At 42.9% G+C, this 16,917-nt stretch overlaps 1 protein-coding gene and 1 long non-coding RNA gene across 2 annotated transcripts; one reads left to right on the top strand and one right to left on the bottom strand.

Annotated features, from left to right (window-relative positions):
* Positions 1–2,358: 2,358 nt before the first annotated feature.
* On the bottom strand, positions 2,359–9,474 carry IL12A (interleukin 12A). The gene is made up of 7 exons (XM_043473890.1): positions 9,345–9,474; positions 8,573–8,724; positions 5,523–5,636; positions 5,126–5,167; positions 5,008–5,049; positions 4,766–4,909; positions 2,359–3,039 (listed from the first exon to the last, which is right to left on the bottom strand). Exons 1-7 carry the CDS (start codon positions 9,358–9,360, stop codon positions 2,884–2,886), a joined length of 666 nt encoding a protein of 221 aa, XP_043329825.1. The 5' UTR covers positions 9,361–9,474; the 3' UTR covers positions 2,359–2,883.
* Positions 8,977–15,236, top strand: LOC122444989. The gene is made up of 3 exons (XR_006270410.1): positions 8,977–9,425; positions 9,917–10,247; positions 14,990–15,236. It is a non-coding gene; the product is annotated as an uncharacterized LOC122444989 (long non-coding RNA).
* The last annotated feature ends 1,681 nt before the right edge of the window (positions 15,237–16,917 follow it).

The following is a 16,917-nucleotide window of genomic DNA, read 5'->3' on the forward strand; positions in this document are numbered from 1 at the left end:
GGGGCCACTGTCAGCTGTTTTTTAATGTTAATTCTGGGACTCAGTCATTCTTATTTCCTTTTTAAAAAGTGATTTGTTATCAAATTTCTCTAGTAGGCTGGATCTGAGGCCTATTTTGAGGAGGGACCTCAGTCTTCCTGTTCCCTTGTTCCCCACCCTCTGCTCTGGGAAGTTAGGACCCTGCTTGTTTGACACCGTGTCTTGGGCCAGACAGTCTTCTCTGCTGAACGCCCCCAGGTAGGCGACTGCCCTGGCAGGACAAGGCATCACTGAGGTCTTCAAGCAAATGATCTAAGAATTTTAGAACCTTGATGTTGAGTGTGGAGCAGAGGCCGGCACTGTACTGAGTCATTCAGTCCTCACAATAGTGCTGTGAAATAGGGCTACAGTTTTCTGAATTTCACAGATGAAAAGCAAAGAGCAAAGCCATCTGGCCCATCACCAAACCCAAGGGCTAATAATCATGATCAAAAATTGCTTCCATTTGTTTTGTACATATTACATGCCAGGAGTTGCTCCATGTAACGCTTGATCTGATCCTTTGAGGTAGGTTCTAGTATTATCTTCACTTTCTAGGGGGACATGTGCCACACAGCTTGCAGGATCTTAGTTCCCTGACCAGGGACTGAACCGGTAGCCCCGGCAGTGGACGCACAGAGCCCTAAACATTGGACCACCAGAGAAGTCCCTATCTTCACTTTTTAGAAGAAAAAATGGACAGGGAGAGGTCAGAACAACATGGTCATGTCATACCAGTTGTAAACGGCAGACTAGGTTTAAATGAGAAAAACCAGAAAACTGGTCAAGTAGTGAAGAATGGACTTTGTTGTGAAGATGTTTCTTGGGCTAGTAATGTTTTTGAAGGGATATGTCATGGCAATTTCTGGAACCAAGGAGACACCTGTGATCATTTGTTTAAACCCAGTCTATAGCATAGTCGACAGTCTTGCCTGTCCTCATTTCTGGGCACAGACAACCTTGCCATTCCAAGGAGGGGCTGGGGTGGGATGCCAGCAACTCAACGGCGCCAGTCCATCAAAGCCCCTGAGTTCTTGCCATGATCAAAGCCGGCCGCCCAAACCCTGTACTCAAAGGCAAGAAACTCCTATCTGTGAATCACCTGCTGGCCATCCAAGCTTGAGGAGGAGTCCCTAAAGAAGAGGAGGCATGTGATGGGATCTTAGCTTGATGATTTCTATCCAATTGCACATCAATTTGGCAGGGGGAGACTCTGAAAAACGAGTACGTCTCTCCACAGATGAGGACCTGGGGTGGCCATATACACTCCCCTCCCTGTTCACTGGGATATGAATTGAGTTCTGAGGGGAGGACTCACCTGAGAAAAGGTAGGGGAGACAGGAACGGACTCTGAATAGTCCATTCCTTACGGCCTTTTCATATTAAGGAGGAATGTGATTAACAGAGTTTGAAAATTGCATGGTATTCCATCAGGTAAATCTTTTAAAATTCTCATTGTTCAAAGAATTAAAAAGCACATCTCTCAAGCCAGAACAAGGCTATTATCCATGCGGTTTGGGCAGGAGTTCTATATAATTTAAAGCAAAGGGAGAGTTTTTCTTATTGTAATTTAGAAATAATTCTCCCCTGAGAGACCAAGAGGTCACAAAAATTAGAATAATGTAACTAGAAAGCCTCTTAATGATGTTTTTCCCAGTTGGAGGATGTTATTATGTGTTTGGCTAATGCACAGTATGTTACTGGGCTGTGGTTAATAGAAAAAAGCATTTTTATGTGTTTTACTTTTTGATTCAGATGTTGAACAAAAATAATAAAGTATATTTTCACAGGTTCTAATTTCACTCAAACGGCCTCAGTATTAAAGTAGATCAGTCTTATGAGGCTCCCTTTAAAATATGAGATTAAAGGACTTCCCTGGTAGTCCAGTTATTAAGAATCTGCCTGCCAATGCATGGGACATGGGTTCGATCCCTGGGTCTGGAATGATTCAGATGACATGCCACAGAGCAACTAAGCCCGTGCACCCCAGCTACTGAGCCTGTGCTCTCAGCCTATGCTCCACAACAAGAGAAGCCACGGTGAAGAGAAGCCTGTGCGCCGCAACTAGAGAATAGCCCAGTCACTTGCTGCAACTAGAGAAAACTCACATGCAGAAACAAAGACCCAGCAGAGCCAATAGATAAATGATAAAAAATTTTAGAGATGTTAAAAAAAATAAAATATGGGATTAAAGGAACTAGTCAATGGGCAAGAATATCATGGCATTCTTTCCAAGGTGACTTTTTTCAAATTTCACCAGTTTTCAGTTTTCCCACAATGTGTATTTTAGCACTCAGAGCATTCCAATCACATTAGAAAAACAGAATTACTTTTTTTTAATTAATTCATTTTATTTTTAGAACAACATAAGATACAGCTCAAATCCACTTGGCAATAAATATCTTAATAAATATAACATAAATAAATATAAGTTAGTTCACATGCTTTCATGGACACAAAATTATATAAATAAATACTTTAAAATAAATTATGTTTGAGTGTTTGTTTCTACAAACACTTTGGTACTAAAATAGCTTATAATTCCTTGCTCTTCTTTTAAAGGGAAAAAAAAGAAAACACGTTCTGTGAGGACATTTTCCCTCATCAATTTTCTCATGAAAACTTATAAAAATAACTTATCCCTAGTAAATATGAAATAGACTTGATCAAAAGAATCATGTGGATAGAACAGTCACACTCTGCAAGTCTGGAAAGATGACTCAACAATCATGAGAATTCTGTACCAGCTTCAGTAGGGACAGGTCCAGCCACCCCCTCCCCAGTTCTTAACCCATGCCCAATTACAATCTCTTTGGTTCCAATTTTTGTAAAAATGATTTTAAGGTTAGGAGAGACCTCAGCATTCTAGGAAGAACTCAGATAGCTCATCATTCTGTCGATGGTCACCGCACGAATTCTGAAGGCGTGAAGAAGGATGCAGAGCTTGACTTTTGTCTTGTAAAAATCCATTTCTTCCAGGGAGGGTTTCTGTGGCACAGTCTCACTGTTGAAATTCAGGGCCTAGGAGAATAAATATTGAGCATGACATAGACGGTATTCCAAAATTAAAACGTTCATCTGTAAAAATGGGTGAAGCCAATACACGTCTCAGAGCCTGCAACCCACTCCCTCATTCCCTCTCCTAAACTCAACGCAAATCCACTCCCAGCCAGATGGGCAGGCAGAACCTGAGGGAAGAAGTGCTCATTATCCAAGCACATGGACCTTCAGTGAGTTCTGAAAAGAGCCTGAAAGCTATTTAGAAAATCATCAGTGGGAGTTGCATTTTAGAAAGGAACAATTCTGTTAAGAGACATCTGCTATGATATCCAATTAATTTTTGTCTGTTACATTAAGAAGCTATGTCCTTTTCAGAAGAGGGAGGTGATGCATTGCTACTGATCGGAAACTGTCTGTCAGTATCAGACCTGCTGGCTACAGATGCTCAGTCATGTGAAATAAATCAACCTGGCACTGGGTCTCCCAGTTCGAGCCCTTTAATTTGATAACGCAAGACTGTGTGCTCAGTCGCTCAGTTGTGTCTGACTCTTTGTGACCCCATGGACTCTATCCATCAGGCGCCTCTGTCCATGGGATCATCCAGGCAAGAAGACTGGAGTGAGTAACTATTTCCTCTGCCAGGGGATCTTCCCGACTCAGGGATAGAACTTGGGTCTCCTGCATTCGCAGGCAGGTTCTTTACTGCTGTGCCACCTGGGAAGCCCGTATATTTGCACAATGATTGGCACTTTTGCTTGTACTTCCTCACAAAAAGCCCAAAAGAAATGTAGAGTGGGTCATCACCCCATTTCACAGAGGAAGAAACTGAGGCACAGAGGTACAGAATGTCTGGGCATAGTTGTCTGATTACTGGTGGAACTGACTCCATTCTTGGTCCTGAAAATAAAATGTCATCTACAACTGTCTAGATGGTAACATTCTTTGATACTTGCGTGATGTTCACTGCCTTTCAAACAAGTAATTTGGCACCAAAAAAAGAAAAAAAAATTAATGAAATAAAAAATAAATTTCTTTTTAGATGATCATTCTTGACGCCGTATTTATCCCATGCCCTGGTCACCACAGCAGCACCCTGCTCTTTACTAAGCGGTTATTTCTATGTTTCATATTAGCATCATGTGCTCTGGTGATTCAGGAGATAACAAGGCAAGTTCTTGTCTCTGAGTTACACTGTGGACATCCCCAGGTGATAAGTCATTTCTCTCTTTCACCCACATTTTGGTTCTAGATGGGTCCTATCCGGGCACTAGACTAGTGTGTTTTTACTAACAGTATTTGCAGATATGCATGGCCCCTGCCATGAACATCGCAGAGGTTTTTAGAGATGTGTGAGAAGATGAGTGGAGTGGAATCCCTTTTTGGAGGTTTAAATCCTACCTCTGCCATTTCCAAGCTGTGTGACCTCGGACAAGTGAACAACCCTCTAAGCTTGGGATTCCTCCTTTCCACAGACCCCATGTGGTTGCTGTGGGGACAGCGCATGTCCGAACATCTTTGCCCAGAGCCTGGGGCACACAACATGATCTACAAACAGTAGGCTGCTCTCCTTAACGTGATCGGCTCATGTTGCCCGCTCACTAGAGGGTGCCCTCGAGGCTATCTCCCCTACAATGTAGCTGGCTTTTGAAGGTGGCATTTCAGGCCTCCCCCAATACAGGAAGGGCTGACGAGCCCTTCATCAGGGACCCTGGCTGGCTGTCTCAGCATGAAGGACGGGAGGTCTTACCTGCATCAGCTCAGCAATAGCTGCCAGCATGTTCTGGTCTAGAAAGATCTGCCTCTTAGGATCCATCAGAAGCTTTGCATTCATGGCCTGGAACTCCATGTGGTACATCTTCAAGTCCTCGTAGATACTTTTAAGGCACAGGGTCTGGGTGATACAACGAAGTGGGGAAAGAACCATTGAAATGGGCTAAAAACATCCCCCAACCCCAATGTTGCATTTGAAGAAAGAATCTTGTGTCTTACTGTCATAAAAGAGGTCTTTCCAGAAGCCAGACAACTCCCATGCTATAAGAAAAAAATAATGAGATATCAATGATATGAATTCATAATATGAGCTGAAACCTTCAATTTTCTGACTTACAGTTATTAAAGAGGTCTCTCTGGAAACCAGGCAACTCTCATTCTAGAGCAAAAAAAAAAACCAAAAAACAAATCACACATTGAAAAGATACTAATTCTTAATATAAATTTTTCTGACTCCTCAAACATCAAATTTTTTCACTGTGGTAAAAAACACATAAAATTTATCATCTTAACTATTTTAAAGTGCATAGTTCAGTAGTGTTACGTTTATTTTACACTGTTGTAAAAAACCACATATTTTTACACATTTTTGTTTCAAGTTGAACTTCTACAATGGGGCCTGTTGACATCCCATGAGGATGGAGCCCAGAAGCATGCACATTTTTGGAAGAAGATGAGACCTGATGCACAGCCCTTAACCATGTTATAAGCTTTGGGAGGAAAATCCTCTATACCGTGGCTAATTCTAGTGGTAAACAGGCCTCCACTGTGCTGGTTTTATCTTTGGTGATATCTTCATGATCGATCTCCTCAGAAGTGCAGGAGTAAAATTCTAGGGTTTGTCTGGCCTGTAAAATATAAAAAAAAACTCAGCTTATGATATTAATAAGGCACCAGGCTCCCTGTAATGCTGGCACCAAAGCAAGAGTTGGCTGCCTTTGACCGCCATCTCTGACCTATAGAAAATTCAAGGTCTTCATAAGACCAAAGAAACAGGTCATTGACACTCTCTCCCACTCCCTCCTCTCCTTTTGCTTATGACATGTTTCTCCGGATGATATGTTTTTCCGTTATGTAAATACTATAAATCATTTCAACAGGCTGTGCTAATCAGCCTCTACACCATGCTGGGACACTTGCTTCTGGTGAAAACAGTTTTTTTTTCCTTTTGCCAAAGCATCTGTGTTTTATGAATATCTTTTTCAAATATAGCTTCTAGAGGGGGATTGTTAAGGTCACCACTTGATGGATATAACCAACATGCAACCATGAAAACAAGTGGAGATTTAATGTGTAGTATATACACACACACATCATCTTACCAGCATGCTGAACATATTTATGAAATTTAGTTTAAGAAGTCAATGATTTGCTGATTAAAGATTGAGATCATTTTTCCATTCAACAAGCCTGATATATTCTATGCTAGGTACTAAGGAACGTGACAAAGAAGGGGATTATATTATTCCCGCCAGGATTCCCAGTTCAGCTGTGGAGACAGGCCAGTGCCCAAATGACCAGGGGACATGCCAGCAGGTGAGAAGGGCTGAATTGAAGGGTCAGAAGGCTCTGAAAAGGGAGTGGAAAGAGATGAAAAGGTTCCCCAGGGATGGGACATCCTCAGAGGAGGGGGATCGTCAGGCAGAGGGAACAGCATGGGGCATGAATCAAAGCTTGAGACTACAGGACACATGTGGCAACAAGTAGTAAAGCTTGCTACCCTGTCTGCGGTAGGAAGAAAAATGCCCCTGCCAGAGATATCCACCTCCCAACCCCTAGAACCTGAGACTATGTCACATTATGTGGCAAAGGGGAATTAAGGTTGCAGATGAAATTAAGGTTGCTAATCAGCTGACTCTGAAATAGAGAGATTATCCTGGAGTGTCTGGGTGGGTCTAGTGTAATCTCTGGGTCCTTGTAAATGGAAGAGAGAGGCTGGAGAGTCAAGGTCAGAGAGATGAAGCATGAGAAAGACTCATTTGTTGGCTTTGAGGATGGAAGGGGGCCACCAAGGAATGTGGGCTGCTTCTAGACGTTGGAAAAGGCAAGAAAATGAATTCTTCTCTAGAGTCTCCAGAAAGAGATACAGCTCTGCTGACACCTTGATTTTAGACCAGTGAGACCCATTTCGGATTTCTGACCTCCAGGGCTGTATGATAATAAGTTTGTGTTGCTTAAAGCCATTAAGTTTGTGGTAATTTGTTACAGCAGCAATAGAAAATGAATACACTGCTCCTGGAGGCCTGAGCAGGTTGTAAAAAGTTAGATTTGCAACTACACTGCAACAACGAAAATAAAAAAATCTCCAAATAAGACACTAGCTTTATTTCTGTGATAACTGCCTTCCTTTATTCCAAAATGAAACAGTGACTATCTATATTATTATGGCATTGTTAAAAAAGATGAATCCATGAAATAGTGCCTGGCATAGGCACTCAATAACTACTTTTTAAATGAAAAAATGAATAAATAGAGCAGAAAAATTATATATATATATATTTGGAAATGTGGGTCCAACTGCTATAGTTCTTCAAATCTTTTCAGGAGAAGCTAGAAATCTGGATTCTTATATGAACAGTCTACTTTTTCAATGACATCAAACTCAAAAATTAAACTATAAAAGACACTGGCCAAACTTGACAGATCTGTGGACTGGACATGGCCTCTGAATCACATGCATTTGCTACCTCTGCTTTCTCAACAAGTAGCCAGCTGATTTGTTCTGGCAAACTTGACACAGGAATCATATTAAAAAATCAAATTGAGTTCTGTGATCTTCTAACCTTTGGTGCTGCCTCTGGGGAGTAGAAGAGTCAAATTTTTCACATGAAGCATCTATTTAAATCAGAGCTCCTAAATTTTACCCATACCAAACTTTTCTTTAGGAATCAAAGGACTTACCTCTGCAGTTTTCACTTGGTGAGCTGCCTTTTTAACTAAGATGGATTGAACTATAAGGAAAAATGGGCAGCCCATTATGAAAGGTTGCGGTGGGCGGGTGGGGTGGGAAGGGTTCCTTAAGGAGAACTTGTGGCACTGAGCTTACTTTAAGACATTCATAAAGCAACAAGCTAGAAATATTCCAGGAAGATTTACTAGAGAGCAGGAAGGTCAAAGGACATCTTTAAAAACATCAGTTTAGGCTGTTGCAGCCAAAGCAATAGATGTTGGAGTGTTTTTAAAGGAAGAAGAAAAAAAAATTTTTTGCATTAAAATATGAAAGCTAAAAAAAAAAATGAAGCTTTAAATAAAATTAGATAATTCACCCCCTAGAAAAGGAAGCCTGGACGTGCACTTTCACAAGCCCCCTGAAATGTGTTACTCTAACAACAAACGGAGCCACCAGACTGGAAGTTGGCGAGGAGCGTGAGGGGCAGGGCCGATTCATCTTTGTAGCCCCTGGAGCACAGAGGCCGCCCCTAATAACAGTTTCCTGGATTGATAAGTTGTCAGAGGAACAGTGTGGGCCTGACACAATTCCATCTCTGTTGGCAGGCTACAGGGAACACTGTAAATATCCACTTTCCTCTGTGTAGGCACAGCCAAAACGAATGCCATTGTAATTTATGACCTCGCCTGCCTTCTCTGGAGACACAATTTCATTGAGACTCTTAAGCTAATAGTTGGGCCATTTGTAAAGTTCCCTCTTTCTCTCTTGACAGCTCCTGATTAACTTCCACAATTTCCCTGCAGTTCCTTCAGGTGACCAGGGGTTCAGAGCTGTCCCTTCACTAGAGAGACTGCAGTGGGAACACGGTGGGGACAAGGACAATGAAAAGCTCACCTTCTGCAGTGTGTCGCTGACGGCCCTCAGCAGGTTTTGGGAGTAGTTGAGGCAGCTCCTTCCTGGGCCTGCTGTGGTCGGGGGGAGGCTCCTGCCCAAACTGAGGTGGGGCAGGTGGTGGAGGAGGACCAGGGTGGACAGGAGGAGGAGGCCTGCAAGGGAATCCAGGGCAAGAATGAGCAGGCCGACCTCCACCTTCCATCTCCTCTGGCCATCTCCGCCCATCTCCTTCCTGGGCGCCAACCTCCCACTGATCTTTCAGAAACTGAGAGATGATGAATCAAGCTCTTGAAGGGCAGTGCTCTGTTCTAGGGCTGAAAGCCAACTCACAGACACTATTGCCTTGTGAGTTCAGACCAGGGCGCAGGGCAGAGTTCACCCAGAAAAAGTCTCCGTTTCAGGAAGAGGGAAAGCGAGGCCAGGTGGGGAAGCCACCCAGTGTTTTGGAAACAGTGGGGAGACATAGCCTTGCTTTGAAGCCGACTGGCTGGGATCTGTCCTCTTAATGGTGTCTCCAAGGGAGCCTGGGCAAGAAATTATCCTGCGGGGCCTCAGTTTCTCTTCTGCGAAGTGGGCATAATACTTAGCTCCTGGGGTTGTTCCACGGTTAAGAGAGAGGATGTCTCATCGGGCGCAGGATAAGCCCGCAGTGTCTCCCTGCATCCTTCCTCCTCTGCACGAGATTGCCGTCTTCCAGTCTCCACGTAGCCCATCCCAAGTTTCTGCCTCCCGGCCGCGGTCCCCCAACCCGAGCGCGAGGCTGGTTACTCACTGCGAAGCGGGCACATGCTGAGCGGAGCGGCGGGACGCGGAACCGAGCCGGCAGCTGGACGCAGACGGGTGCACGCGGCAGGTGAGGGTGGTGGTTGGGAGGCCAAGCCAGGGGTCACATTTTTATAATTGCCCGAGGCGCGGTAGGACTTTCCCGGGACTCTGATCTCTTGCTTGCTTTCTCTCTCTGTCTCTCTCTACATCAGCTTCTCGATGACACGTGGAGTCTAGCCCGCGGGGCTGGAGCGCTTTCGGATTAACTCCCCGTGCCCCCGGCCGCAGTCGTTCCGGGACGGCCCCGCCGCCTCCGGCCTGGCCCAAAACGAAAGTGAAATTCGGCGCCGCGTCGCGGCGCAGGGTCCCCGGGCAAGCCCGACCCCTGGCTCGCCCCCTCGGACGCCCCCCGCCCCCAGCTCCCCAGCCCTGGCCCCGCCGCTCCGCAGCGCCCCCTCCCGACGGAACACCGAGTAAGGCCATCCCCCGTCCATCCAAATCTAGGATGAGATCTGACCTCTCGCCTAGGTCTGGATGGGGGTAGGCAAATCATTCAATCATCATTCATTTTTTTTTCAGAGAGTCCACGGTGCGCCAGGGCGACACTGACAGGCACCCAGCAGTGACCTGGTCACTTTCGGCTCACTCCCACACCAAATCTGACTCAATGTGTTTTATTCCTGGGTACCATCTTAAATACAAAAAGAGATGAAATCAGACTGGCTATGCAATAACTACTCTTAGAGAATCCAGTTTCTTACAGCGTCCAGGAGAGAATCGTTAGAGTTTAGTGGGATGGATGTACAGAGTCCTGGGAGGAGAGGTCGGAGAAAGGTCATCAAGGAGCCATGGCGTTGAGGAGGCAGCAAAAGCGCCCAGAAGGAGGGAGCTGCGACTTGATTGTTGACAGGTGAGTAGACATTAGATGGGATGCAAGTTCTAGGTCGAGGGAACGGGGATCAGACACACAGTTGGGGAAGGTAAAGGAAGGGGGTGATCTAGCAGTCCTGTACAGGGTGTGAGGGTGGAAAGGGTGAGGGTGCTGTTCTGTGAGGGTAGGGTCTGTGCTGGGAAGTGTACATTCTGCTGAGAATAGTGGGAAGCCTTCTAGGGTTTTCGGCAGGAGATGCGGTTGCATTTGCATGATGGGAAAATCAGCAGTAGTGTGGAGGATGGGGGCTTCCCTGGTGGCTCAAAGGTAAAGAATCTGCCTGCAGTGGAGGAAACCGGGGTTCAATCCCTGGGTTGGGAAGATCCCCTGCAGGAGGAGGGCATGGCAACCCACTCCATTATTCTTGCCTGGAGAGTTCCATGGACAGAGGAGCCTGGTGGGCTACAGTCCATGGGGTCACAAAGAGTCGGACATAACTGAGTGACTAACACACCAACGCGGGGGATGGGTCCCAGGGGTCAGGAGTGGAGGGCATGACCAAGCCCTATTCAGATTGGAGACTCAAGGGTGGGCAATGGAATCCTTAGGGTGGGGAGGGACCGAGACTTGGTAACTCCTCAGGTGAGCAGGATAGGAAGGTGCCGAGGATGGCTGAAGAGAGCTTGTTCTGGTTCCTGCACAGGGGTTACTGTAAGAGGGGAGTGAGTTTGGAGGAGACACTGAGAAGTTCCACTTTGGATGTGTTGGGTTTGAGGTTCCTGTGGGACTTTTCAGTTCACTCATTTCTACCATGAGCGTTAGTCACCCTGGGTATGTATGAAAGGGAAGGGTGTGTTTGGTCATCCACTCAGGGCCTCCAACGGATCTGACTGCACTATGGCCCCAGGACTTCAGTGTTCAGTGTCCAGTGTCCGCCTTTGGGCAGATGCACTCATCTTGTAGAGGGATAAGCCTTTTGGAATACAGGAGAGAAGAGTGGTGCTTCCTCTGGATCCCTGTTGAAGTCTGGATGGATGAGCTCATGGTAGGCCTTGAGATGTTACCATGAATGCATGGCAGGGCCAACCTTTACTAAAGATGTGGTGATGAAACCAATTAGGAGAAAGCTGTGTTAACCCCTCCTCTGATTCCAGCTCTCTCTTTTGTTGGTATCAGTCCCCTTAGCAGATCATCTGCTATGAGGTACCCACCATAGGGACTTTTAGATGTGTGTAAAATGAGACCAACAGTTGGTCTCTAAGGCTCCTTCCGATGTGGTCTATGAATTACCCCTTGGGGATGGAGAGCAATGCATTGTCAGAAATGGTTGCATCTGCAGGTTGTGTGAAGCAAATAAGGGGTGCTGAGCTGTACTGTTGCCATGGGGATTTAGGATGGAGTTACATGTACTTAAAGTCAGAGTGAAATCAAGTTTAGCAGAGCCACTTCTCCCTTGGAAAGGCTGTCTCCTGTGAAAAAGAATTTCTGCAGCGTAAATGAGCATAGGGCCTCTGCTCAGAATGGATTCTTGGCCACCGGACATGGTTGCTAACCTGTACTTTAGTGAAACAGTTCTCTGATATGCTGCACATTCTGTAGCCAAGGTCAAAGGACAGCCTTCTTCTGAGATAACATTACTTTTCTATAAGAGACATTCTTTGCCCATGATCGCTACTACATGATGTCTAACACTATACTGGAAGTCTTGGCCAATGAGATAAGGAAAGAAAAAGAAATGAGAGATTTAAAATTGGAAAGTAAAAGACAAAACTCTCGTTATTTACAGTTGATATATAAAAAAGCAACAGAAAGAATAGATCAAATACTAAACTAATAAGAGAATTAGTCTGTATGGACTCTATCTATAAACTTCATTGGATACAAATACTAACTTTCAAAAATCAACCAAATTTCTCTACATCTGTAACAACCTTTCAGAAAATATAATAAAAATAATGTACCAGATAGTAAATAGACAGTAATAAAAAGAAGATACCATTCACAATAGCAGCCAAACTATAAAGTAACTGCCTGTTGATGGAGAAGCAATACAGTGGTTAAGAATATGGACTCTAAACTTTTTGAATCCAGGTTCTGTTAGTTACTTGCTGTGTGTTCTTGTGCAAATTACTTATCTGTCCAAGCTCAGTTTCCTTATCTGAAAAATGATGATAATAAATGTACTGTAGGGTGGTTGTGATTATTACATGAGTTAATGTAAGCATAAAATAATCTTTGGGGAAAATTCAGTCAAGAACATAGAGTGATTTAATTTAAATGGAAACACATAACCTTGGAAGATCTTAAGATATAAATAGCCCAAGTCTCTTTTAGTTAATTCACATATTCAATGCAATCCCAATACAAATTACAAATAACTTTTCTGAGGAACTTAATAATAAGCCTAATCTAAAATATAAAAGAATAAAAGCACATGAATATCTAAGTTAAACCTGTAAAGAAATAATAAAGATAGGCAAATAGCCCTACCAGATATAAAGATATAATTCAGAGCAATAGTAATAAAAATAACATTTGGCAATAGGACAATCAAATGCACCTTTCAAACAAAATGGAAAATTATAGACAGACTCATATGTATGTATATTTAGTATAAAGGTATGATGACACTTAGATCAATCTGGGAAGCATGGATTGTTTAGTAGAAAATATTATCATACAAAATTGGAGCCACTTAGAAGGAGGTTAAAGACTAAATTTGAAAAGTAAAATTAGTACAGTAGTAGAAGAAAATGTAGGACACTATCTTGATCATTCAAGAGGGGAAGGACTTCTTAAAAACATGAAAGCCCCAAGCCATAAGTGAAATACTCATATATTTGATTACATAAAATTAAAATTTTCTGTAGTATGATTTCCTGTTAACTATGGACAAAGTTAACAGATAGCTGACAGACTGGGAGAAAATATTGTGCAATGTCTAAAACCAACAGGAAAGTATAGAAGGAACTCCTAAAAGTCAGTAAGAAAAAGAAACCCCAATGACAATGGGCAAAACTTATGAACAGGCAACAATATACAGAGAAGAAACCTCAAAGGATAACCAGAACAGCAAAGAAGAATAATATATCACTTTGACCTTTTAGACCACCAAAAAAATGAGTACACTGGACACTGACAAGTGTTGGTGAAAATGTAGGCTCCTGGGTTCTTTTTATGTGATACAAGTAGACTGATGCAGCTATCCTGGAGGGCATTTTGGCATCTGGCTTCAGTTGGATTAAGTACATGCACACCTGATTATCCAGTGTTCTAGCTTGGGTATTTATCCTAAAGAGATATAGATCTCCAAGGTCCATAAAACGGCATGTGTGAAGATGTTCAAAAATGTTAAGTCATTGGTTGTAGTGGAGGGAGTTGGAGACCATCTAGTTGCCCACCAGTGGGGAAATGAATAGATAGAGTGTGAGGGATCCACTTCATGGAGTATTCTGCAGCATTTAGAAGTAGCAGACTAGATGTATACACATCAATATGAGTAGATCTTTAAAACATAATACTAGGTAAAAAACCTAAAGATAAGACCAGAATAAGATCTGTGTATAATACTAGACACAGACAGTTCAATCTCTTGCAGTCAGGTTTGTTTAGGGGTACAAAAAAATTGGATTTTAGAAAAAGAAAAGGCAGCATCTCATGATTGAACACAATATTTCTGCAGCAAAATGTAGGAATGTGTTACATTAAGTGGATAAAGGTTACAAATAACCTCATGTCCCATGTATCAGATTTTACTAAGTGAGTTTAAGGAAAAGCTTTTGGGGTCCAGAACTGTGAGGTTTCAGAATTGCAGATAAACAATTGCAGACTTACGTTTACTTTAATGAGAAGAATATATTCAAAATGGTACATGTTATACAAGGACACTCACAAACAAATGAAATGTGTTAAACATATTAGGATAGATCCCACTGAGGAGTGATGGGATGAGAATGAGGAATGCGGATTAAAAATATATATATAAATATAAGTGTGTGTGTGTGTTTCAGTCTCAGTCGAGTCCAACCCTTTGCAGCCCCATAGATTGTAGCCTGCCAGGCTTCTCTGTCCATGGAATTTTCCAGGCAAGGATACTGGAGTGGGTTGTTTGCAAACTTTAACTGTAGTTTGGTACATTCAGATAGTTTTTCTATTAGTCATGCTTTTCCCATTGGGTTTGAGCAGTGGGCCACTCTGAGATCTCATCTAATAGCTCCATCACTGGTAATCAGAGGTCTTTTCAGATATTTGGCAGAATGTTTTAAGGTCTTGTATCACAGTTTCTCAGCTGGACATTGTTCCCCAGAGGACATTTGGCAATGTCTGGAATAATTTTTGGTTGTCATAATGGGGACAGGAATTGCTACTGACGTCTAGTGGGTGGAGAAATGATGCCACGTGTTGAGTACAACATCCTATGGTACCCAGGATGGCTGCTCCCACCCCCAAACTGAAATAAGTTACACCGTCCAAATTATCAGCAGTGCTGGATACTGCAGCTGTATCAGATATCAGTAGTTGCTCAGACTACCTGCCTTTGTTGTTATTCTCCTTGGGAGGCAAGTTGACGGTCATAGGCTCTGAACTGAAGACTTAGCACTGTATCTTTGGTGCCATGATTTAGAGTGGCAGCCCATTCTTGGAAGAAGTGAGGTTCCAAAGAGGTTTGTGATCAGTTGAAACTGTCAGTGTGAATCTATAGGTGGGTATTGTAAATGCCAGGGTCCTTCACAACACAGCGAGGATTCCGCTGTCAGTTTTCCTCCAGTTCTCTTCTGTAGGGATCATTGAATTTGAGCATCAATCAACTGGTGTTCTCCTGCCAGACACCTGACAGAGTGGGGTGCAGTACAGCTCTACTCCTGAAAGGTGACCTGTCAGGGTAAGAAGCACAGCCTTACATTCCTGTTACGTGCCGAAGAATTGATGCTTTTGAACTGTGATGTTGGAGAAGACTCTTGAGAGTCCCTTGGACTGCAAGGAGATCCAACCAGTCCATCCTAAAGGAGATCAGTCCTAAATATTCATTGGAGGGACTGATGCCGACACTGAAGCTCCAGTACTTTGGCCATCTGATGTGAAGAACTGACTCATTGAAAAAGACCCTGATGCTGGGAAAGATTGAAGGCAGGAGGAGAAGGGGGATGACAGAGGGTGAGATGGTTTGGCATCACCAACTCGATGGACATGAGTTTGAGCGACCTCCGGGAGCTGGTATTTGACAGGAAAGCCTGGTGTGCTGCAGTCCATGGGGTCACAGAGTCTGACACGACTGAGCGACTGAGCTGAACTGAGCTGAATAGACAAGCCTCAGGCATGACATGTTAATGAGACTGGAGCAATTTTGTTTTTGGTGAAGTGTTTCAGCAGCAGGGAGAAAAGTAGTGAGCTGAGCCAGAAAGACTGACTTTGCATCTATGATCAAAAGACCTTAATTCTAGCTGGCTTCTGCTACTTGGTAGCTGTATATAAACTAAGACAGGCCACTGCCTTTCCTAATTTTCATATCTGCAAAATGGAGATGGTAATGCCTTGTTGCCTAGTTTAGTCATGAGGATCAGATTATATAATCTATCACCAGGTAAGTATTTTGTAAAGGTGGAGAGCGTCCTCACTGTGAAATACCACTACACAGTGAGAGGAGTAGTTAAGATTTTTGGATTAAGGCACACGGTCACTAGTTTCTTCCACAACTGCCTCTTGGCACTCTTTTAAATGTTAAGTGGCAACTTCCCAATGAGGGGAAAGGGGAGTCCTAAATGTGCATAGTATTGTTTCTATAGGCAACATTATATGTTATCATACTGTCTTAAAGAACCTCAAAAAATACTAACAGTGGTCTTCAAGAAAAAATTTCCAAGAAAGATGTTATTATTGCTCACTGATGCTCCATATTCATAAAGGTTTTCATGAATATCATTGCAAATTTTTCTGCATCTTGAGACAGTTTAACAAACAAGCAAAAATAATACAGCTCCTGGCCATCGCAGTCTCATGCCTGGTGAGATCACCTGATGCTTAGACATTAAAAAGAAAAAGATGATAAATTTGATAATATAAAGAACAAACATTTCTACAGCAAAAGGATACCATAGATAACAGTTAAAGGCAAATGATAACCTAGAAAGAAAACATTTGCAACAGTATGTGACAGATCAAGGGCTCATCTCCTTAGTGTAAGAATATGAATATGAAAAAGAAAAAAGTCAACAATCCAATAAAAAAACGGGCCAAGGATATGAATAGACATTTTGAAGAAATAAAAATATAAATTACTTAGAAACATATGACAAATAGCTGCATTTAAAATTAGATAAATGCAAATTAAAATGATTAAATATGGTTTTTAGCCTTATACTTCACAAAACTAAAAAGTTTGATGATTTATGGGTGTGTTGAAATTGGTTGCCATATTCTGTTGGAGGGAGTGTAATCTAGTGCAATCTATTGGAAGCATTAGTTGGCTTATAGCTATTAAAATTAAAAAAATACACATATACTTTTGCTCAGCATTTCTATATCCAAGAATTTATCCTATACACTATTTGCACATGTTGGAGAAGGAAATGTCAACCCACTCCAGTATTTTTGCCTGGAGAATCCCATGGACAGAGGAGCCTGGCGGGTTACAGTCCATGGGGTCGAAAAGACTTGGACACGGCTGAGCAACTAACACGTTCACATATACATGAGGACTTATTTCCATTGA

This window comes from Cervus canadensis, chromosome 7 (assembly GCF_019320065.1).
Source record: "Cervus canadensis isolate Bull #8, Minnesota chromosome 7, ASM1932006v1, whole genome shotgun sequence".
NCBI classification, from domain to species: domain Eukaryota; kingdom Metazoa; phylum Chordata; class Mammalia; order Artiodactyla; family Cervidae; genus Cervus; species Cervus canadensis.